The sequence below is a fragment of the Mesoplodon bidens genome (assembly GCF_964165515.1).
Source record: "Mesoplodon bidens genome assembly, chromosome: 19".
In the NCBI taxonomy this organism is placed as follows: domain Eukaryota; kingdom Metazoa; phylum Chordata; class Mammalia; order Artiodactyla; family Ziphiidae; genus Mesoplodon; species Mesoplodon bidens.
In genome coordinates, this window is record NC_138179.1 from 43,264,514 (window position 1) to 43,286,630 (window position 22,117).

General features: G+C 55.4%; 1 protein-coding gene across 2 annotated transcripts in view; it reads left to right on the forward strand.

The window, feature by feature from the left end:
- Window positions 1-22,117, forward strand: part of RPTOR (regulatory associated protein of MTOR complex 1) — a 339,460-nt gene that overhangs the window by 311,018 nt on the left and 6,325 nt on the right. Inside the window, exons 24-30 of one of the 2 annotated variants that reach the window (XM_081218128.1) lie at window positions 44-154; window positions 5,780-5,885; window positions 9,078-9,192; window positions 10,462-10,586; window positions 11,655-11,759; window positions 15,385-15,432; window positions 21,564-21,670. In XM_081218128.1, the coding sequence (XP_081074254.1) occupies window positions 44-154; window positions 5,780-5,885; window positions 9,078-9,192; window positions 10,462-10,586; window positions 11,655-11,759; window positions 15,385-15,432; window positions 21,564-21,670 (717 nt within the window). The remainder of the gene's footprint in view (window positions 1-43; window positions 155-5,779; window positions 5,886-9,077; window positions 9,193-10,461; window positions 10,587-11,654; window positions 11,760-15,384; window positions 15,433-21,563; window positions 21,671-22,117) is intronic. The other variant, XM_081218129.1, reaches the window with a different exon arrangement.

The window sequence follows — 22,117 nt, forward strand, 5'->3', positions numbered from 1 at the left end:
TTTCTGTCTTCTCCTCCCCTCCTCCTTTCCGAATGCCCCGAAGACCACTGACGACCCGGATGATGCTGCCGGGCACAAAAGTTTCATCTCAGCCACAATGCAGACAGGGTTCTGCGACTGGAGCGCGCGGTACTTCGCCCAGCCTGTCATGAAGGTAGTAGTGTGTCGGCAGCTCTCAGGGTTTAAAGCCAGAATCCCCTGGCATGCACTGCCCCCACCTCCTCAGCAAACGCACACAGGACTCCAGAGCCCCGGCCTCAGGCCTGGGTGTCTGAACCCCTCTACTCCGAGCTCAAGGTCTGATCCCCACTGGTTTGCTCGCTGTGACCCTCGGGGGCCACATGCTGTGACTCCTATCAGCCCAGGTGCAGTCGCGCAGGCCCTGCCCTGAGCCGTGGCCTGGGGCAGGTGCCGGCTGCACAGGGCCCTGCTGTGCCCACTGGCCTCCTGTCCCACCGAGGGTGGCTGTTGAGGGGACGCCAGATTGCTGTCATGGTAGCTCGTATTAACAGGTAAAAAAGGGTACAAGAAACAGACCTCACTTACCTGCCTTTTCCGAGCTTGCCAGTATAAAATGTGCCATTTTGTCTTGATTAGCAAGGTCATCCAGGTGGTCCCCAGGCCTCACTTGGGCCGCTTTTGGCTTTGGGGACTGTTGGACTAAGCGAGCTGACTGGGGTAATCTGGCTTATTCCAGGACACTGCCTTCCAGGTTTGATGACGTGACGTGTGTCCTCTTGCTACAGCCTCAGGCCACACGTTCAGGGTGCCAGGGCGAGACAGGGCAGTGATGTCAGAGCTGAATCTTCGTGCCCATCTTTCTGCAGGGAGTGCTGCAGGGCTTCACTTTAGACTTTGCTGGTCTAAAGCACGTTCTTACAAAACCACCTTCCTCTTCCCTCATAGATAATGGAAAATCGAAAACTGCAGTCTATTTTTACTTGTATGTCAAGCTACATATCCAAGTAATTTCCAGGAAGAGTATTTGGACTCTATTACAACTTTTCTCCGGCCTTCCGGTTTCCCTGTAGTGATACTGATTTTTGTCAGTTACAACACAGAATAACGGCTGTCAGTGCCTGAGGCAGGTGACAGAGTTCTAATTTATCAAGCCCCGTTGCTGAAAAGGAGAAGCACTCTCTCAGTAGCGAAAACTAGGATCCACGTAAATGTCCAACAGGAGAAGAATGGTTAAAAAAGGATGAAGTATTTGATACGATATTATTGGAACTATTAAAAAATAAAGCTTTGAAATTAGTAACATAAGAAAATGCTCATGATGAAATTTCTTTAAAAGGGAAAAAAAACAGGACGTAAACTGGCCACAGGATGGCCACACTTAGCACGAAGTACCTTTATAATCAGGAAAAAAATATATTAAAAAAATGACCCCGGGACTTTCCTGGTGGCGCAGTGGTTAAGAATCTGCCTGCCAATGCAGAGGACAAGGGTTCGAGCCCTGGTCCGGGAAGATCCCACATGCCGCAGAGCAACTAAGCCCGTGCGCCACAACTGCTGAGCCTGCGTGCCACAACTACTGAAGCCCGCGCACCTAGAGTCCGTGCTCCTCGACAAGAGAAGCCACCGCCATGAGAAGCCCACGCACCGCAACAAAGAGTAGCCCCCACTTGCTTCAACTAGAGAAAGCCCGCGTGCAGAAACGAAGACCCAACACAGCCAAAAATAAATAAATAAATTTTTTAAATAATAAAGAAATGACCCCAAGAGATCATTGGGGCCTGTTACAGTCAACCAAGTGTGTTATCCATGCCAGGGTCGGCCTGCTCCTGCTGACCTGTCAGCCCGCAGACAGGACATCTCGGGCTCCTCTGGCTAAGGAAGGAGGGAGTAGGCAAACACCGGAATTTGTCCCAGGAGACAGTTCATCACTGGTGCTGTAGGTAGCGAGTTGTCCTTTAGATCTGTGGTACATACCATCTGCTTGAAAGTTAAGGGGGTTTAGTCTAATGGTAATGGAAGTTCGGTTTCGTTGATACAGTCTCCTGCTTAAGGCAAGTGCGGTCAAGTGACTTGGACTCTAGGTGGTTGGTCTGCCGTCTCACTGAAACGGCAGCAACTGTAGTCTCGGAAGCTACTTGATGGGGTGCTGAGCGGCTGTCCTTGAAGTCTCCGGGGGTGCCTGTTCTCAGTCACCTACCTGTGGGGAGAATTGGCATAGGTAATCCAAAACACGTTTCTCTTAAACTTAGAAATGAACTTGACTTTTCCCTAAGGATTTGCTTACCTTTCCTCAGCACCGAGTACTCAGACTCAGAGTGCAGGTGCCCTCCAGGAGCGCACGTCAGCTGACCGCGGGGGGAGGCTCTGCAGGCGAGGGCCGCGGTTTGTGGGGACCTCTACTTACGTGTTTACGTGTTTCACTCAGATGCAGACCCACAGCCACCACTGGAAAAGGCGAAACAAAGCTGCAGGGACAGAGAACAGAGGGCAGGGTGTTGGGCTGGGGCTGGGGGAAGGGCTTGACTACAGAGGGCACGTGGCAGTTTGAGGTGTGGGGGACTGTTCAACATGCTCAGTGTGGTGGTGGTTACATACTGTGCCCAAAAGGGTGAAGTTTAATGCATGTGAACTGTATCTCGGTCACCCTGATGCTTTACGAGAAGTGTGGCCTGATGATGAAAATGCCCACATTTGGGTATCAGTACCTGCAGTGAACGGTGATCTGCACTTCAGAGCTTTTTCCTTGGCAGTCAGTGGTCTTCACCCCTTAGATGTCGTGCCCAGAGGTGGCGGGTTGAACCGGGTCAGCCCGCAGCCAGTGCACACCCTCCCGGCACTGCTGACCCCCTGTCATTATTTGGGGAGGGTGTTTGTTATTAAACGAGGTGAGAGGCAAGCGCAGAGGTACTCTGTCCTGCCACAGAACTCGCTTTGTTTCTGGTGGGGACCCAGGGAGCTCGGTGTCTGAGAATTTAGCGTTGACATCATGAGCCTTCCCCAGGGGTCATGCTGCAATCCTGATAGTCAACGTGCCTGTCATGAATTTTATCCCGTGCACTTGAACCTCTTTAAATTCAAAGGCATTGAGGGTAAGACCCAGCCCTGTGATTCACAAATTCATCATATGAGAACCTGCTCCACGTGGAAAAGCCCGCCCTCAGGCTTCTGCAGACCCTCTGGTCTTCCTTTGTTCCCAAGCCCAGCCTGCCCCAGTGACAGACGAGGAGCGAGGAGGACACCCTCACCAGCCGTCAGCAGCCAGCTCCTCGGGAGGCTTCAGGAGGCTTCAGCACCGTAATTGGTTTCTGTTTGAGGAGAAGCCAGGAGGTGTTAGGAATCCGAGGAGTGTCGTGATCCTAATCATGTAACACTATTTCCCACACCCACGTCCCTCCAGCTCTGCTTAGAGGAAAGCGCAGCACAGTGTGGGTCTGGGCTTTTGTTTAGTCAGAAGCTTTTGTTCAGCCTGCAGAGCCATGCGGGGAGGGGAGGAGCACATGAGCGGATGATTAAGAAAGGCTGAGTGGGAAATCGTCTGTCTGGTCCCTCCGTCCATCCTTGTCCATCCCGGCCGGCCAACGCCGGCTGCTTCTCATGGCCTCTTCTGCTCTCTTGTCCTCTCCTCGTCTCCACCCTCGCCTCCCACACTGTCCCACTGCTCTCCGCCCCTGCTTGTCCTAGTGCTTCATGGCGATTATCCCCAAGACGATGCATGCACTGGTTCCTGGGCTGCGGTTTAGTTCAGTTCAGTTCTGCAAGTCCTTCTCTGAGCTCAGCAGAGCCTGTATGCCCGTGGGACCGCTCCCGGGAGCGCCACGCTCTGCTGCTTAGGACTCAGCCCAGGGCAGTGATGCCCGGCTGTGCCGTGGAGGTCAGCCTGTCTGTGGCCCCAAGGCACGTGTGGCCGCACTCCCATGTGCAGCTGCCTCCCATCTCCCTTCCTTCCTCCCGCCTGCCCCTGCCATGGGGAGTGCAGTCCAGAACTTCATGCCTGCCTGTCCCACTCCCTTCCTGCTTGTCTAGACCCTTTCTCTAATTTATTCCTGCAGAAACGAGAGATTCATTCAGGTGCAGTCTCAGTCTTTTCATGTGGGGTTTTCTTATTATTGTTCTACGTTATTGGTTATTTGTTATTTGTTTTCAAATAATCTCTGGATTGTCATGAAACAAAACCAGCTGGTAAAAACCCACCGTCTATCCCAAGTACCTTCGTGGGGTTATGTCTACAGCACTAACTGTGCTCTGGAGGCTCTGGGTGACTTTTCTTCGGTTGTCTCTGTGTCAGGATATCTTTGCTGTTTTGCCGGGTGTAGTTTTGTGATTTTTAAGAGAAAAAAAGACAAGAGTGTAGCAGTGAAATGCTGGAACACAGAGGCCTCGGCACCTGCGCACAGGGACGAGGTGAGGTTTGGGGTTGTTCATTTGTGATCAGAGATAACACAGAGCATTCTAGGAGAAGACACGAAAGTGCTCCATGACCATTTCATGTAATAACTGCCTAAAACGTGAGCTGAACTCGTCTCCGTGTAGACGTTACCTCATTTCTCAGCCACACTTACACACAGGCACGTGCACGTGACCACGTTCACCGTCCTTCATCCTGATGCTTTCTCCAGGATGAATATGGGCTCCTTCTGCCTGTGTGGTGTTACCTGGCTGAGTACAAGGCTGGTTAACTCAGCCAAGAGGAAGTAGGGTTTTTCCTAGTTTATTTGATTCCTTTTGTATTTGGGGATTTTACAACTCTGAGTTTTCAAGCAGGGAACCAGAGTTAGCCAGACTGACTGTGTGATTTAGGAGATACATCTTTTTTACATGACAAGTGATTGTTATGAATAAAGTAGACTTAAATCCGAACTTATTATTTGCTAAGTGTGGCCCTCTCCTAGGCACACCCATCCGTAGCCCACATGCACCCACACCATGTACACACGCCAGCCATGAAGCAAGAAGAGCCCTTATCCAGGAAAGGGGACTGTTCCAGCATCCATATACTTCACGTGCAGATAAACTCCGTCTCTTGAAAGCTGATTAGGGAGGGCAGAAGTTCTCTGGCATAGGGTCGAAGCTCCTTCCTCAATCTCCACCTATGCGGAATCCGATGCCAGCTTCACCCTCTGCTGCATTAGGTGGAGTGGGGCGGGCAGCAACTCCCAGAGAAGATCCCACCCTCAGGCCCAGCCTGCCTCTCGCAGCTGTCATGGGATAGCCATGCCCTGGCTGCCCTCCTCTGTCACTTCTCATGAGCTCGTTCATCTTCTAACCAGATGCCTCGGTTCCCTTTGGCATCAAAGAACAAAAGCAAAAGTCTCTGAGCACAGCCCATCTTTTTCTGATTTTGCATTTAAGGGTAAGAAGGTGCAAATTTAGTGTCTGGCACAGCAGGGCCCTTTGTGTCCCCTCCTGCAGAAAACACCCAGCCCTTATCCCTGGACCTCCCCTCAAAATCTGTCTGCTTTGAAAGCAGCCCCCCCTGCTGCCCTGTCAGAGTGCAAGGGCTTCTGGCTTCCACAGTTGGGCCGTCGTGGGGGCAGGGGTTTCCTAAGTCTCCACTCCGCATCCCAGCGCCGGCCAGCCCTCCCCCCACCCGGTCCCAGGTCTCAGAGCCTCTAAGCCCAGTGGCCAGCAGTGAGCGGCACTCCCAGCATAGAGAGGGAAGCTGCTTCGGGGATTCAGTGACCAACCTCTGACTGTAATGCTCTGCTCTGGACTGCGGTAGGGCACTGGACACTGGGCTGACCAGAGAACCCAGATTCTTTAGCACCTGTGGAGGAGGAATGCTCTTATCTGGAAATAATTGTTTTTTTTATTGTTGAAGATCCCGGAAGAGCATGACCTGGAGAGTCAGATCCGCAAGGAGCGAGAGTGGCGGTTTCTGCGAAACACCCGCGTCAGGAAGCAGGCGCAGCAGCTCATCCAGAAGGGTAAGCGGTGTCCCCAGGGGCCACCGCGGTCGTTGAGCAGGCGCCCACCCGCCCTTGTGCAGGGGAGGAGTGAGGCTGGCGGAGATGCTTGAGGGAGGGAGGAGTGCCAAGGTGGGGGCACCACCCGCCTGCCTGACAAGGCCTGGTCCCGGGAGACTGTGCCTTTGCCCTCAGGGAGACTTGGAAGCTCTCTGGGATCATCGTCCAGGGAAGCTCCTGTCTTGACTGGCAGCTTCTGGACAGTTGTGTCTTCTGCCTTTTGTCGTTTCCAGAGAGGAAGGAGCAAGCCCTCCGCAGGCCCTGGGGTCCACGGCGGAGTGGGCCTGTGTCCTCCCCGGGGGGACAGAAGACAAACACCAGGCCCTGGCTGCGTTTACCTGGACCCCACCAGGCCCCCAAATAATTGCTCTCTATCACCCAAAGCTGTGTATCAGTCACATTTCGACCAAACCTTTTACTAAATTTGCCAACAGATGCCCAAGCCGCCCACTTTGCATGCCCCCCAGCCCCACCCCACCCCCACCCCCGGTGAAGTGGCAGTGAGCAGCACGGACACACGGGCTGCCACAGGGAGGGCTGCTGGGCCGCGGGTCCTCCTCATCTTGGCTGCAGCAGCCCCCCAGGCACTGAAGCAGGGTGGGAGGGGGCAGCTGAGGGCCTCCACCCTGTGATCAGGACAGGGACAGAGTACTGGGCCCCTCACCCCCGCCCAGGGACGAGCCTCTCTCCTCTCCCTCTCCCAGCAGTACAGCCCCCGCTGGCCTGGGAACCGACCCAGTCCCACAGCTGTGAGTGCACAGGGCGTGGGCTGGTCTTTTGGCTCTGCCTGAGCCCTCATTGCTGGGCCAGCTTTGGGCGGTGGACTGACGCTGCCCAGGTACCGCACGGAGTGGATAAGCAGGCTCTTAACGCTTCTGTTGAATTATTGTTGTGAACTTGCCTCCCTGTCCTGTCAAATTCTCTTGATTATTACGGGTTACTTTTTAAAGTTGAGGGTGAGAACCCATGAGACCGTCCCTGCCTGCAGGCAGCCTGGAGTCGGGGTCTCGTCCCTGGCCCGCCTACCCAGGCCCGGCGCACTCCTTGGCCCATTGAGCACTTCCAGAAGCAGTGCTGTTTCGGAAGCACTTCCGCGTGTGTTCACAGTGCTCTCCGTGAGATGCTGGGGTCACGTTTCATTAATGTGCGGTCACTTCTGCTAAAACCAATCTTGGTTGTTTGTAACTCGCCTCTATGAAAGCACTGTCGCAGCTGGATGTAAAGCCAGCCTCTGGGGATGTGGAATTCAGAGTCTGCAGCTTTCTCCAGGAGAGAGCGAGCCGCCCAGCTTGATAGAAGCTCTTTGAATTATGGGGTCAAGGGCCTATTTTCTTGGAAGTTGGTGGTTCTTTAGAACCCCAGGCCTATGGACGGGGACAGCAGAACAAATTGGTTTCCCTGTACCCACGGGCACAACCTGGGAGCCAGTCTGCTGTGCGCAGTCGGACATCTGGAGGTGGTGAAGGCCACACTCTGGGCTGGTGTTGCTGGTCAGCATTGAGCAGGGAGTGAAATTAGAGCCAGCCACTCGAGAAACAACCAGGTTTTCCAGACAAAAAAGAAAAACAGTATCTCTGTAAATTAGGGTCAGGGGTTCTCTTTTCCAGTCTTTGTGGGAAAAAAGAGGTCTGCTTGTCAGGCACACACCGAGAGGAACTGCTGAGCCGCTGAAAACCTTAACAAGTGAGCTTGCCAACGGGAGCATCACTGCCGGTGGACGTGGGCAGGGAGGACAGGGCTGCTCGTGAGGCCACAACCTCCTCCGCTACCTGCAGTGCTCAGAGCCTGGAACTCCTCATGAAGTTGTGGTTTTATCTGAGGCCAGTGGTCTGCTGGGAAGGCTGTGAACGGTAGAAGGATGGGAATCACACCTGCGGGCCGAGCAAAGTCACCGGACAAGTCAGCGAGGCCCCAGGAGACGAGCTGGGAAAGTTAATGCTGCCTTTTCTATCCATGACCCCTCCGGCCACCCCCCGTGACACCATGACTTTGCCATCATACATGGATCTCTGCATGTCTGCAGAACACCTGCAGTGACTCAGGACCTGGGTGTCCCCTCATCTTTCCTGGGTCAAATCACACCCCTGGGCCTTCCCTGGTGGTTGAGAGTCCGCCTGCCGATGCAGGGGACAAGGGTTCATGCCCCGGTCCGGGAAGATCCCACGTGCCGCGGAGCAGCTGGGCCCGTGAGCCATGGCCGCTGAGCCTGCGCGTCCGGAGCCTGTGCTCCGCAACGGGAGAGGCCACAACAGTGAGAGGCCCGCGTACCGCAAAAAAAAAAAAAAAAAATCACTCCCCTGTCCTGGGGAACCCATGGCTGTGGGGGAAGGCACCTCTGGGCAACAGTTAAACCCTCCGGGACCTGTTTGCCTGTTAGTTTAACTCCGTCTTGATTGTTGAGTGGTTTTCTGTGTTAGTTGTTTTCGCAAAGGGAGGCGCAAAAGGACTGAAGTCGCGGGTGACAGCTGCTCGCCCGGCCGGCGCCGGGTTCACGGAGCCTGAGCAGCTCCTCTGTGTCACCCAAGTCTTGCGTCCAGCCACCGAGGAGGGGGTGACTCCAGGGCCTGAGTGTCATGAGGGCTGCTCACCCTCTACGACGTGCAGGGGAGAGGGGCCACCACGCCTGGCTCCTCTGCATGAGCCTGTGTCATTCTCCAGAAATATGTGTGAACCTGTCGGATGCTATTAGCATTTTTATCCTCTTTTCGTTGTTCTTCTAAAGCTCCCTCAGGGCCACGAGGGTTTTTTCCCGAGTGGCTGTATTGGAGCCTGGTGAACAAATCCCCGTTCACATCCTTGGCTGGATTGCAGACAGCGATGGCCACACCGAGGCTTCAGCCTTGGGTCTCAGTTACGAATCTCAGCCTTACTAAGCTTTATTCCAAAACCTTTGGTGCTCTTTTCCTAAAACCTTAACCAGTGTGCACCGATCTGAGTATTGCTGACGGTTGTCGCAATTATCTATTGAATGCTAGCCATGTCCAAGCAGAGGCAGGGCCCTGCTGTCAGGAGCCCACCCCTGCGCTGTAACCCCTGCTTTCCTCTGGGCCCCTCCAGGTCCCCAAACGTTAGGGACTGGTGTTGGCCTTGGTAAAATACATCATTGACATTTGCTGCAAATTGAGACCCATAGTCGTGTGTTTCCCTCGGCAGGTATCTCAAGGCTAGACGACCAGATATTTCTGAACAGGAACCCTGGTGTCCCCTCCGTGGTCAAGTTTCACCCCTTTACGCCATGTGTGGCTGTTGCTGACAAAGACAGCATCTGGTATGTGGGGCACTTGCAGGGCTGGCCTTTCAGCTGGAGAACAGGTAGCCCCTGGGGGGTGTGGGCAGGATGCCCCTGCACCCTCCTGGTGTGGAAGCTCCTCAGCCCAGGCCTTTGGGCTGTTTCGGGAGTGGAGGTGGGGGCTGGAAAGCTTGCCGAGAGACGTCCCTCCTCCTGGTGTTGGCCCGCGCCCTCCCAGGGTTGCTCTTGGCCACGTTACCACGGGTGTTCCAGAGGCCTGAGCACAGTTATGTGTGGGCCGGGACGGGAGATTCTGGTACGAAGATGGGGCCATTCCTGTGCAGTGAACAGAGACCAGTGCACAGGGGCTCATCAGGATCCCACAGTGACAGGACATGTGAGGAACCCGCTCGGGTGCAAGGGCAGCAAGTGTGTGAAGGGAAAGTGTCAGTAACAAGACACCATGTTAATTCATAGTGACCATTGCCCTTATGTCACTGAGAAAGTGCCCACTTGATGGGAGAGAACCATGGACACGATTCTTTTTATAGCTGATAAAATGGATAGAATTCTTACCTGTTTCTTATTCCTCTCCTTTTTTTACACATAACGTAAAATTTACTGTCTTCTCCATTTTTAAGTGTGCAGTCCAGTAACATTAAGCACATTCACCTTGTTGTGCAGCCATCACCACTGTCCATCTCCAGGACTTTTTCATCACCCTAAACTGAAACTCTGTCCCCATGAAACACTGACTCCCCCTCCCCACTTCCCAGGCCCAGCACCCCACACTCTACTTCCTGTCTCTATGAATTTGTCTATTCCAGGAACCTCATATAAGTGGAATCATCTAGTATTTGTCCTTTTTTGACTGGATTATTTCACTTAACAAAGCAGGTGTCAGAACTTCCCTTTTAAGACAGAATAATAGTCCATGTGTATGGACCACATTTTGTTACGTCCTTCATCCATTGATGAGCACTTGGGTTGCTTTCACCCTTTGGCTGTTGTGAGTGTCACTAATATAACCTGGGTGCATAGTGTATACCCAGAGGTGGAATCCTGGCCAAACGGTAGTTCTGTGTTTAGTTATCTTGAAGAACCACTCTTGTTTCGCATGGCAGCTACACCATTTTACTTTCCCACCATCAGGGCACAGGGTTCCAATTTCTCCACACCCCTGACGACATTTGTCCCTTTCTGTGTTTTTGCTGGTGGCTGACCTGGTGGGTGTAAGGTGGTATTTCCTTGTGGCTTTTGTTTGTATTTCCCTGATCACTAGCCTTATTCCTCTCTTATTCCCTGAAGTTTTTGGGACTGGGAGAAAGGGGAGAAGCTGGATTATTTCCACAACGGAAACCCTCGGTACACGAGGGTCACGGCCATGGAGTATCTGAATGGCCAGGACTGCTCGCTCCTGCTCACAGCCACAGGTGAGTGGGGTTTGCATGGTGGGGACCTAAACCCCAATGCAGAGGTGGGGGGGGACAGATGCAAGACCCCAGCACAAATTGGCACAAAGCTTCCTGTGACCTCAATTGTTTCTTCTGGCAAAGGGGACTAACCGCTCCCAAGTGGAGGCCTCCGTCATTAAAGGCACACCCATGGGGAGAGGTCCTGCTGGCAGCCCTCCCCAGGAAAATAAAGTCCAGCCCCGGCCCAAAGCCAGCCCCCTGGCAGACATCAGGCAGGGAGGGGTGGTGCGGGCAGCCAGTAGGGTCAGTTGGGGGTTTGAGGACAGATCACACTGAGCCTCTCTGAGCGCCAAAGAGGAGGCAGAGAGGGTGATTTCCCCGGGCGCAGAGACACAGCAGAGGAACCCAGGGCCCTTCAGGAGTCGGGTCCCAGTGGAGATGCAGCACGAGGCTTGAGTTCTCCAGTAGGGAGGCTTCACTTCTCAGCAGAGATCAGGCAAGTGTTTCCCAGTGTGTCCCCAGATGACCTCATCCTCCCTCTGCAGCTTGAGGCAAGGTTATCCTTGAGGGCCTCGTGTGAAGGGCTAGTGAGGCCAGAGAGCTGGGTCCTGGGGGCAAGCAACACCAGGAGGAAGGAAGGAAGGAAGGACAGACGGACAGACAGCCAGGTGGTGGACCCACACACTCAGGCCCACCTGGCTGCCCATCTGCCGGAGAACACTGGGGCCCCTGCCCCGTTCTGAGCCTGGAGAGGCAGGAGGAACAACCCGCCCATTTCCTGAGTCATGTGAGGGGAGGTGGGGAGAGAGAGGCCCTGAGCACCGTCCCCTTGAGACTGCCTCTTCTTGGCAGGTGATCCCCTGCGGGGGGGGATCGGGAATGCTGAGGCGGAGGCACAGCCCTGAAGCCCAAGGTCAGGCCAGAACAGGCCTCACTCTGCCTCTGATCGGCTCCTCACCAGACGAGAGACCCATCTGTCCCTCGGGCTGGGCAGCCTTTGTCCTCCTGTGCCTCTGGGGGAGGGCCCTCCTCCCCTTCCCAGAGCAGCCAGGCCTGCACTTGAATATCCTCTCTTGTCTCCCCAAGATGACGGTGCCATCAGAGTCTGGAAGAACTTTGCTGATTTGGAAAAGAATCCAGAAATGGTGACGGCCTGGCAGGGGCTCTCCGACATGCTGCCCACCACCCGAGGTGGGTGCTCCCCGGGGTCCTGCAGGCGCTCAGTCCACTCAGACTCCCCAGGTGACGACCCAGCCAGCCCCCTCCTTGGGAGACTCTGCTCGCGGGTGGAAGTCCTGCCGAGCTCTGACCAGCCCACAGCCCCCGTCCTTGGCTGGAAGCTCGTGTTGCTTGTGAGAGCGTGGCCGCGGCAGGGCCTGGGGCTGCATTCTGTGCCCCTCGTGCCCGAGTTAATCCCCTCTCAGTGATGAGCACACAGCAGGCGCCCCAGTTGTGTCTGGTCCTACGGGGAGCGGGGGGCAGTGCGCTGCCTGCCTGCCCTGGGCTGACGGAGGCACGGCTGCAGCACCCACCGGCCACCGCTGTGCGTGCTGCCTGTCGGTGTGCATGGCTGCCCCACGCCCAGGGTGAGAGACACCAGCACCACCTGCTGGTCTCTGGGTCCAGGCCCATTGTCGGGAGGTCTGCACCTCTCAACCCCGCACTCGCTGTGCACACAGCATTAATGCAGCCGTGGGTCTGGATTTCCAGAGACACCCTCAGCCGTAGCCACCCTCCAATGTGGTCGCAAAGCCGCTGCCAGATGGAGGCCAGAGCGGCCTGCTGTCGGCCCCTCTGCTGGCCTGGGGTCTCTGCGTGTCCTCGCGTGGCTGATCAGGTGCCTGCATGGCTGCTTCTCTCCCCTCCGTCAGAGCACTTGTCCTAGGGAGACGCCGACCCTTGGGGGCACAGCTCGCTCCACGGCAGACACTTCCTTATGTGTTAATTTTTTAAATAGCCATGTTTTTACATTTTCTTCAGGAACAAAATGGTCATGCATACCCACCTCCACAGGACCCAACACAGCCGTTTTCTTGTTGCCCAGGCCCCTCTGGGCCGGGTCCTGGGCTAACATGGATGACAGCTGCCGTCACAGGTCCCTCTGTCTCTCTCTTGCTTTTTCCAACATTGGAGCAAAAGCCTGATCCCTGCCCTGCAGCGCCCCCACCTCCCACCCGCTCAGCCCCCAGCCCCGCCTCAGGCCCGCCTCAGTGCTGCTGGCTGCGGCAGAGCAGGTGGCTGACGGCCTCCCCGTGGCTCTTAGGTGCTCATGCTCACAGGTTTGTTTCGCTGCGGGACACGCTGGACTAGTTGAATCGTGGTTTTCAGTCCTTAGCTTCCTGCTGCCGTCCCAGCAGGACGGGACACGCCCCAGGCTCCAGCCGTTCCGCAGACCCCTGTGCAGGGAAGGCAGGGGCTGGTCAAGAGCAGGGTCAGCCTCCCGGCAGGGCCAGAGGATAGGAAAGTGGGGAGCCCACTGGCAGCCCAGTGGATACACTGTTGTCTAGTTTATTCCTCTTGCAGTGGCCTACCTACCTGCCGCCCCCAAACACCTGCCACCCCCAAATGATGTGTCTGTGGTTTTTTACCCGCAATGCCACTTGCCTTTGCTCTAGTGAAGGTCAGAGCAAGGGTGGACAGCATGCAGTTTGTGGCGGGGCGAGAGTCTAGCTGGGAGGAAAGGAGGTTGAGGTGAAGTAGTACAGTCTCAGGGCTCCCCTGCACTTGTCTCCCCCAGACGTCACCTGTGTGTGGAGAGCTGCTCCTGGCCCAGGTGTGTACTGCAGCCCTAACTTGAGAGTGGTTCCACTGCTGTAGACATGTTTCCTACAGACTCCTTCCTGCTGGACCCTCTCCCTTTCCTGGGTTTCAGAAATCCCCCCAGGAGAGGCATTGTTGCTGAGGGGTCAGGAAGCTGGTGGGGGTCTTACCTCCAGGTCTTTATCAGCAGGTGGGGTGAGGGGGGCTTTGGGCAGGCAGGCAGCACTCCTTGACTGCTAAGCCAGAGTTTGTCTGGTCTGTCCCCTGCCTTTTGACCAGGCAGCAGTAGGCTTAGCAAAAAGGAAGACATTATTTCCTTGTTCTTTCAGGGGGATGGAAGGTGGAGGGGGTGATGTGCCTGGGAGGCTGACTGCTCTAAAGGATCAAGACAGGAAGGGCTTGTGTGCTGCAGGGCCCAGAAGGGGCACACTGAGAACCGGGGGGGCCTCTCCGGGCCCCACATCCTTCAGTCTCCGCAGCTTCCCTCTGCAGCACGGGGATCGCAGCCCCAACAGGGCTGGAGAGACCCCCGATTGTAATTTCTGTTTCAGGAGCTCAAGCTCAGTAACCGAGGGGCAGGTCTGGTGGAATTCTGGCCCCTGTGCCAACTTCTCGTTGCCTTCTGTCCATCAGCACCTTGTTTCTTTTTCTTCACCCGCCTTGGCCTCTGACTTGACAATTACAGAGCTGTGAGCTGGGACCCTGCGGGGAGAGCTAGCAGCTTCCACAGCAGTTGCTTGTCAGCGTCTGGGGGGACCCCCACAGCTTCAGAGTTCTGGCTGTGTTCCCCCGGGACCTTGTCGGGCAGAAGCAGCAGCCCCCGCTCCCTGCTCCAGAATACCGCCCCCCCAGGCACGTGAAGCTCCCTGTGCTCCGCAGTGAGGTCCTCCGCCTGGTCTCGGGTCCCAGGCAGCCACGAGCTGTGGTGGGGGGAAGAGGCACCCTTGGGGGGGCTGCGGTCATCAGCTCCTCCATGCGCCTGTGATGGGGGATCCTGCACAGCTGTGCACCCCATGAGGCCTGGCCCACCGTGTCCTTCAGCTACAGAGGGCGTAGGGGGTCTCATTTGTGAATGCTGCTGTGTAGGGCATGTAGGAGGGAGGACTTGGCCCTCCATGAACAGTTAGAAAAGTCTGCCTGTGAGGTTCTCCTGTGCGCTCTCCAGCTCAGAATCTGCTCGCCAAGTCGTTGTCGGGGCAGCTTGTTAGCAAAGATTTGATTCCGTGGTTTGTGACTAAAGAGACTGTTTCTTGCAGGAGCCCTACCCATGCTTTTCGGAAGTCATGTGAAATGTGCAGGGTCTCCACATCATCTTAGCATGCCCCTGGCTCCCGTGTGTACATGTGCACACAGGCATGGGCATGCATGCATGCATGTGCACACATGAACACGCTCCTGTGCATGCATGTGCAGTTAGCCTGGGGACACTCCCCTCATGGGGTACCCCGCGGTCAGGAGAACTGAAGTCAGTCTGGGTTCACGGCCACCCCCGGAACTGAGCGAGCCGTGTTCTGAAATAGAACCAGTGATGGGACCGCCCGTCCTTGAGCCACGGCGCCCACAGACACCCGGATGGAAGCACACTTCCCACCACTAGAGGCCTCCTCACTGACCGCTGGGCCCCATGAATGAAGAGCTGTCCTCACTCTAAGGACCTAAACGGAAGTGTCTGCCCTCCTCTGGGTGTGGCCAGTGGGTCAGCTCCTGCTGGTTGGGCTGCACTAACTGTGTGCGCGTCTGGCCACTAACCTCCACTCACTGGAAGTGCCCACGCCATGTCGGGTCATGTTTCCCCCAAGTCATAGTGCTTCCAATTTCCTGTCTAGAAAGAGAGTCTTTTTAGCCAAAAACCCTGATAATTGGGTTTTCACGTTCATAGGTACGTTTGGCCCTTTTTTTCCACTGCAGCTGTGGTCTAGGCCACCGTCTGTCCCTCCCTCCTGTTCCCCTCTTGGGTGCTCCCCTGACTGTCTGTGGTTTGTTTGATTTTGGCTGATTTGGCTCTGGCTGGCCTGCTTTCCCTTGCATCAAGCCCATAATCCCTGTTTCCTCGCAGGTCTGGCCCGAAAGGTCTCAATCTTTCTTGACCGCAGTAAGCAGGGAGGTGAGTGACTTCTCCCTTCTCTGTGAGTGCCAGGGGTGGGAGCCGGCTCCTCTGCTTTGCCTGAGGATGCTCGCTAGCCCGCTGTGCTCTTCAGGCAGCAGAGGATCGGGGCTGTGGTTTTTCTTATTCGTTCCATCCGCAGTCTCCTCCAATGCAAAAAATCATCACCAGCTGAGCACTCAGATCTCATGGGATGAATGAGGTTGGCTGTGTGAGGCTCTGGGAAGAAATCTTAACGAAAGCCGTAGACAGGACTCTCCCTGGGAGCCGAGGCCTCATAGTTGCACCTCCCGGCCTCCTTGGTGGCCTCACTCACTCTTGGGCTGGCTCAAGGATAATTCAGTTCTCTGCTCCAGGCCACCTTCACAACAGCCTGGGAATGGAAAACAATCCAGATCCAAGCCTGCTGGAGTGAGGATGGCACAGCTCTGCAGGCTCACAGGGAGGAAGGATATCTCACGATTCCATTAGGACAGAAAAGTCGTTCCAGATTGAGATTTGTGTTCCCACCAAATTTTTCAAAAAAGAATCTTTTTCAGAATTTAATGCAGAGTCTCTTAAAGCATCTGTTTCCATCTGAAAATCCATATATAAGTTTGATAGTTACTAAAACACCTATATGCAACTGACTGTGGATACACATGGTAACACTGGGTTAGCAAACCCATATGCCTGCTCAAAACGAGTCCTTTTCTCTCCTAAGCTCACTAGTCAGGTAAATTGTAAAGAGATGGAGCCTTATGAATCCAGGCAGCAGATAGAATTCTTGACCTTTAATTTGCAGCATCTGAGTTTAGAGTATGACCAGCCTTCTGGTGAACTTTCTGTCCTGGTCTGTCTTTAGTCACTCCCTAAACAAGGGTTCCCTGCAGGAAGGCATATGTGGCTATGGGTCTGATGGGGTCCCTCGTGCCATCAGAACTGGAGGGGGTAGAGAAGCAGGTCCCGGGAGGCTGAGAACAAGATGTCCTTACAGACGTACAAACTCACAGTTTCGTATTTTACAAAGGACTCTTTTAGTAAAAAGTTTAAAAGGAAGGAAAAAGAGAAAAGAGAAAACCCGAGACTGACTCAATCTTCACTCCTTTGCTTCCCGCCAGCAGGGATGGTGGTGGTTGTAAAGGGAAGGATTTCTCTCAGAAAGAGCCTCCTTGGGTTCTCAGAGGAATGACAGGGTCACTTGCCCTGAAATCCTGAAGAGGAGCCAGGGGACACCTTTCACGGTCAGGACCTGGGGCGGCCGGAGGAGGGCAGCCCCGTTCCCTGGTTGTCAGCTGCCCAGGGGGCAGCAGCCACCCCGGAGGGCAGGGAACAGATCGTCCAGCACCGGTGTGTGTGTGTGAACTGGATGTAAACCTTGGGCCTTGGGTCAGCTGTTAGTATTCGTTGCCTAGCAGCTGGGCAGCAAGCAGGGCGCCGACCGCAGAGCACAGTGGTGGCTGGTGGGGGAAGTCACGGCTGCCCTCCCCTTCCAGCCTCACTCCTCCTCCGGGGTCACAGGCACATCCAGAGTCTAAAATTAGCAGGACCTGGTGAGCAGGAAGCCCTCTCAGTGCAGGAGGCAGGACGCGGGGCCGGGTCGCAGCGCCCGTGGACCCACGCAGGACGGGGCACTGGCCGCAGGGAATGACGGCTCCCTCCTCTCCCAGGAGGCGTGTACCCCACCCTGTCTCCTCTGACCCTAAGCAGCTGCCACATGTTCTGGTCCATCTCCCAGGTGAGAAATGGAAGTTTAGGTGAAATCATTTGCTCCTGAGGAGCCCAGTTTTCTGTTGCCAGCCCTGTCCTGTGTCTCTAAACCTGCCGGCTGTCCAGGAGGTGTTCATGGGCCCTGAGGGAGGCCTGATCCCATGGGGAGTCACTGCGTCTGCATCCCTGGGGAGGGAATGGAGGCCGCCATCCCACAGGTCTGAGGTTCTCACATGTGCCTGGTTGGGCAGGGGCTGGCCCCTCCTCCTCGGAGTTCCAGAACCATAGCTCCTAAGGGCGTTTCAGGTTGGGGCTGATGGGTCCTTAGGGATCAGGTCCTCATGACATGTCCTCAGAGGTCAGATCCCCATGTTGGGTTCTCAGAGGTCCGTTCCAGACGACAGGGTCCTTAGAGGTCGGTCTGGACTGGCCTCTGAGCCTGGAGGGCTGATCATGGACATCACAGGGACCCAAGTCTCTAAGCCTCTGAAACAACGTGTTTCTTCTTTTCACTGTCTGCTGGGCCTAGGGTTCTGTCTGGTCCCTGACTTACATGTTCCAGCTTCCTAGTCTACAGCCATCCCTGTGCCATATGTCTATATTTTAATGAAGAAATTCCCTCTTTGGCCAGTTTTTGGATGGGAACATGTGAGCAGGGCTCATATCCAAGATAAAGTCAGACAGGAATCTCTGCATCCTGGTGGGGGCCGCCCACCACCCCTGGCCCCAGGCAGTGAGATGGATGTCACACTAGATGGACCATGATCTCAGGCACACAGGGTGCTGGAGTTCGCCCAGTGGGGGAGAGGCTGCAGCGCGCGCGGAGCCTCCATCGGTCGAGCACTCTCCGTGTCGAGGCGGCAGCGTCGACAGGGAGGAGGGGCCCTCCTGGGGGGAGCCCAGAGCAGCCTGCCTGCTCCCGAAGAACAAAAAGGCCAAGGAGGCCCGGGGGAGGGAGGAGGGGCACAGGCTCTGCCCACAGCTGTCACTTTTCTGGGGATGGGGAAGGAGGAGACACTGCTGAGGCCGTGCTCCCCAGGAACCCCAGGAACGAAGTGATTGGAATCTTCACTCTGGTTCAAAGTCACAATGTTCCTGTCTTATGAGTTTTACTTAAATCATAGCCATCAATTTTGTTCCTTGTGCTCAACACGTCAAGGAAGAGTGTCACCCTTTTTATCATCTTTTACCAACTTGTGATGAATCAGATCATCTCTCCTCCACTGTGTCTGGAGGTCGAGACACAGGCTTGGTTGGGAAAGGTCTCGAGGGAGAAGGCCAGTGGTTGCCTTCCGTTCTGGGCATGAGGACAGGCCAGGACCCCAGATCTATAGGAGAATGAGGTGGGGGTCGGCAGGCGCAGGAGGTGGGTCAGGGTGCAAGCAGACTGTTGTTTTTATCCTAGCAGTTTTCACGTTGATCTGAGACTCTTCCACGGATAGGAGCTCACTGTCTTAGGTGACACAGCTTCCGCAAACAGTCTGGTAGAGCTAAGGAAGCAGCCTCGCCCAGATTTGTCTGTACACACAGGGCGCCTGCCTCCCCGACGTGTACAGGACTTGGGAAGGCCTTAGGAAACACGTTTCTTGTCTCTGCTGGCTTCACCATGCTTTACAACTGGTTTAAACCAGAATTTGGTCCACATCAGAGAATCTAGATTTAAAACAGGACTCAGAGCTCACGTGATCCACGTCCCCAGATCCTCTGACGGCCACATGGGCACACCTTCCAGTGCCTCCAGTGCAGATGGAGACGCTGGGACCCTGTGTGGGAGCTGTGTCTCCCCAAATTCACGTGGTGGAGTCCTCGGCCCCAGCACTCAGAGGGCGACTGTATTTGAGAGAAGGATTCAGTTGAAATGAGGTCACTGGGGTGGGCACTAATGCAGGGCGGGCCCCCACTGGCTCTGAATCCACCATGAAGGAGACTCAGTGAGAAGGAAGCCACCACCACTTCATTTGGAGGCCAGGTCAGGCTTCTTACCCCATTGGGAGCGGCCGAGGCCTCCTCTCTGCTTCCTGCATGGGTGTGGGGCTGAGACCCCCCCCTCCCAGTCCTTCTGTGGTCCCCCCAGACCCTCCCCAGCTTGTTCCCGTGACCCCAGAGCACCCCAGATGTCACCTGGCCACATGCTCTCATCGGAGGACCACTCCTTAATTACACGGCTCCTGAAAGCCCCACGGGGCTGACACAGAGCCCCAAGTGCACTGTTAAGAAGGACGCCTGAGAACACAGGCCACCCCATCAGTGGTCCATGGACACAGGAGTCTGTGAGCCTCTGCAGTGACCTGGCGCCCCAAGTCAGGTCGTGGGTGGGCGCGTCCTCTGTGATTCATTCACATCATGCACACCGGGCACATGGTGAGGGGAAGCAGGTGGCGTGGTTTCAGGCTCTGCTTGTGGGCTGACTGGTCACAGTGTGACAGGGCTGTCCCGGACAGAAGTGGGGGCCACATGCCCTGCCAGTCCTGATTGTGGTGACGGGTGAGAGGCCTCACCTGCAGCCTTGTCACCAGTAGATGCCTTTCCGAGACATTAGGGTGTTTTCTCCTGCCTGGGGTCAGGGGCGTTGCAGTGGGGAGACTGCATTCTAAAAGGTGAAACAAAGGCTTGTCCATTTGTTGTGTGGAGCCGACATTCTGCAGGGTAAACACGGCAGCCGCCAGCAAAACAGGGAGGATGGGAGGGGGTGTGCCAGGTGACACATCTGGAACAGGTAGAAGACGGAACAGGGTGAGTCATAGCCTCACATGGTCGAGAAGGTGACTGAGCATGATTTGGAGGGGCTGCGTGGACGTCAGGAAAGGGGCGTTCCAGGCACAGGGCCCACTGTCAGTTAAGAGGACCAGCCTGGTCACTTTTGGAGCTCGAACCTTGCAGGGGCCAGGGCAGAATGGGAGGCCATTGGGGGTCTCTGGAGTGAGGGTTGAGGGGCTCAGATACAAGCAGGAACCTGAAGTGACACATACAGATGAGAGTCTGGAGTTCGGGAGAGAGATCGGGCACTTGGAGGGAACTCCATAGCCTGAAAGGGGCATATCAGAAAAGAACAAGTGAAGGTCACATTGTGCAACTCAGGAAGTCAGGAGAAAAGTGGGCACCCACAGAGAGAAGGGGAAACCACAGAGGTAAACACAGGAGCTGCTGCCATAAAAAGCAGAGACAGATGTATAAAAAAGCATGATGACTTCACTTCAGATTTCAGTATGACCAAAAGAAGACATAAACAAAGTTATAATGTCAGTGACAGAATAGGAGAGGATATTTGCAATATATGAGTTAAACCATCAGTGTCAGAATGTATATTAAAACATACAGGCTGCACACACCAACATCGACCAGAATTTGGGGAAATCACACCTTGTGTCCATTTCTGCTGAGACTGCAGACCCGCATCCACTCTGGGAGTGAAACGGCCTCGCCTGGGGAGGTGGGACAGGGATATGTCCCCTTCCTGGTGCTACCACTTCCTTGTGCAAGGGCGTGTGGAAACGTCAGTGTGGTGTGGTTTACAGGCAGGGAATCGTGGAAGTGATGGGCTCGTTCTCCAAAGGCGTGTTACCCAGAAGTTCCGTACGAATTAACCAGATCTGCATCCGTTGGGTTGGATAAACCCTCAAGACGTAACGTTACTGGAAAGATGCAAATTGCTGGAAAATATACTCCCGTCTGAAATTGGCGATGTTTTTGAAATGTGGTTGATGTGGTTCATGGTTTTGGACACGTGCCCCTGCAGGGGAGTGCATGGAGGCCAGCCTGGGAGGGCGCCCAAGGCCTGTGGGTGATTTGTCTGGGGACAGGACAGGCAAGTGAGGCTTTCACTGTCTTAAATTTCACTTCAAGAACAAAAAAAGAGCAGAAGTGATAAGATATTAGCAGCTCTTAGATCTGGGTGGTGGGTACAGGGGTTTCTGTTGTGTTTTTTCTGTATGTTTTAAATATTATAATTAAACATCTTAAATCTTATTTTATAGTCCCTCCTGTGAGGTCAGTGCTGCCCTTAGGGATGCTGAAGGCATCCGCCCCCCCGCCCAGTCCAGTGTGGGGAAGGGCAGTCCTTGATTCATTCACCACTGACCGTCTGTGGTCAGCCCCCTGCCTCCGTGAGGGGCAGCTGCAAAGCTGTTCACCCCCAGGGGACTGCAGGACCCAGGAGACTCACATCTCTGTGCCTCTGACAACCATTCTAAAGTCTCCAGACCTGCCGATCATGCCCAGGTGTCCTGGAAGGTGGGCATCTTGGACAAACGGTCCTAAGATCCTGCTGTCTCTCTGGCAGATGCCTGGGTACAGCAGAGATACAGAGAAGGCTCTGAATTGTCACCCCGACCTCAAGCTTGCATGGGGTTGGGGACCCACCCTATGGGTTGGCACCGACTGCTTGAGCTATTGTCCAGAACAGGCTCCCTTGGTGACACCGGTGCCCGTCCATGTCTCTCCAGGAGCTGGGATGGTGGTGGACTGGGAACAGGAGACCGGCCTCCTCATGAGCTCGGGAGATGTGCGTATCGTCCGGATCTGGGACACGGATCGTGAGATGAAGGTGCAGGTAAGTACACTGTCCCTCACGGGGCCTCCCTGGGGGCGAGGCAGGCCAGTGGGCGCAGACCCTGCCGTCCTGCCGTCCTCCCCAACTCCGATTGCCCTCAAGGTCGAGGGCTGAGAATGAGGGTCCTCGAGCCCCCCACCCGCACCCCCACCCCGCCGCCGCAAGTACTCTGAGCAGGCGGTGTCTGCGGGGGGGGGGGGTGCAGGGGAAGCGGGGCCAAGTCAGGCTACCTCCCACCTTTTGTTTGTTTGGGTTTTTTTTGCGGTACGCAGGCCTCTCACTGTTGTGGCCTCTCCCGTTGCGGAGCACAGGCTCCGGACACGCAGGGTCAGCGGTCATGGCTCACAGGCCCAGCCGCTCCACAGCATGTGGGATCTTCCCGGACCGGGACACGAACCCGTGTCGCCTGCATCGGCAGGCGGACTCTCAACCACTGCGCCACCAGGG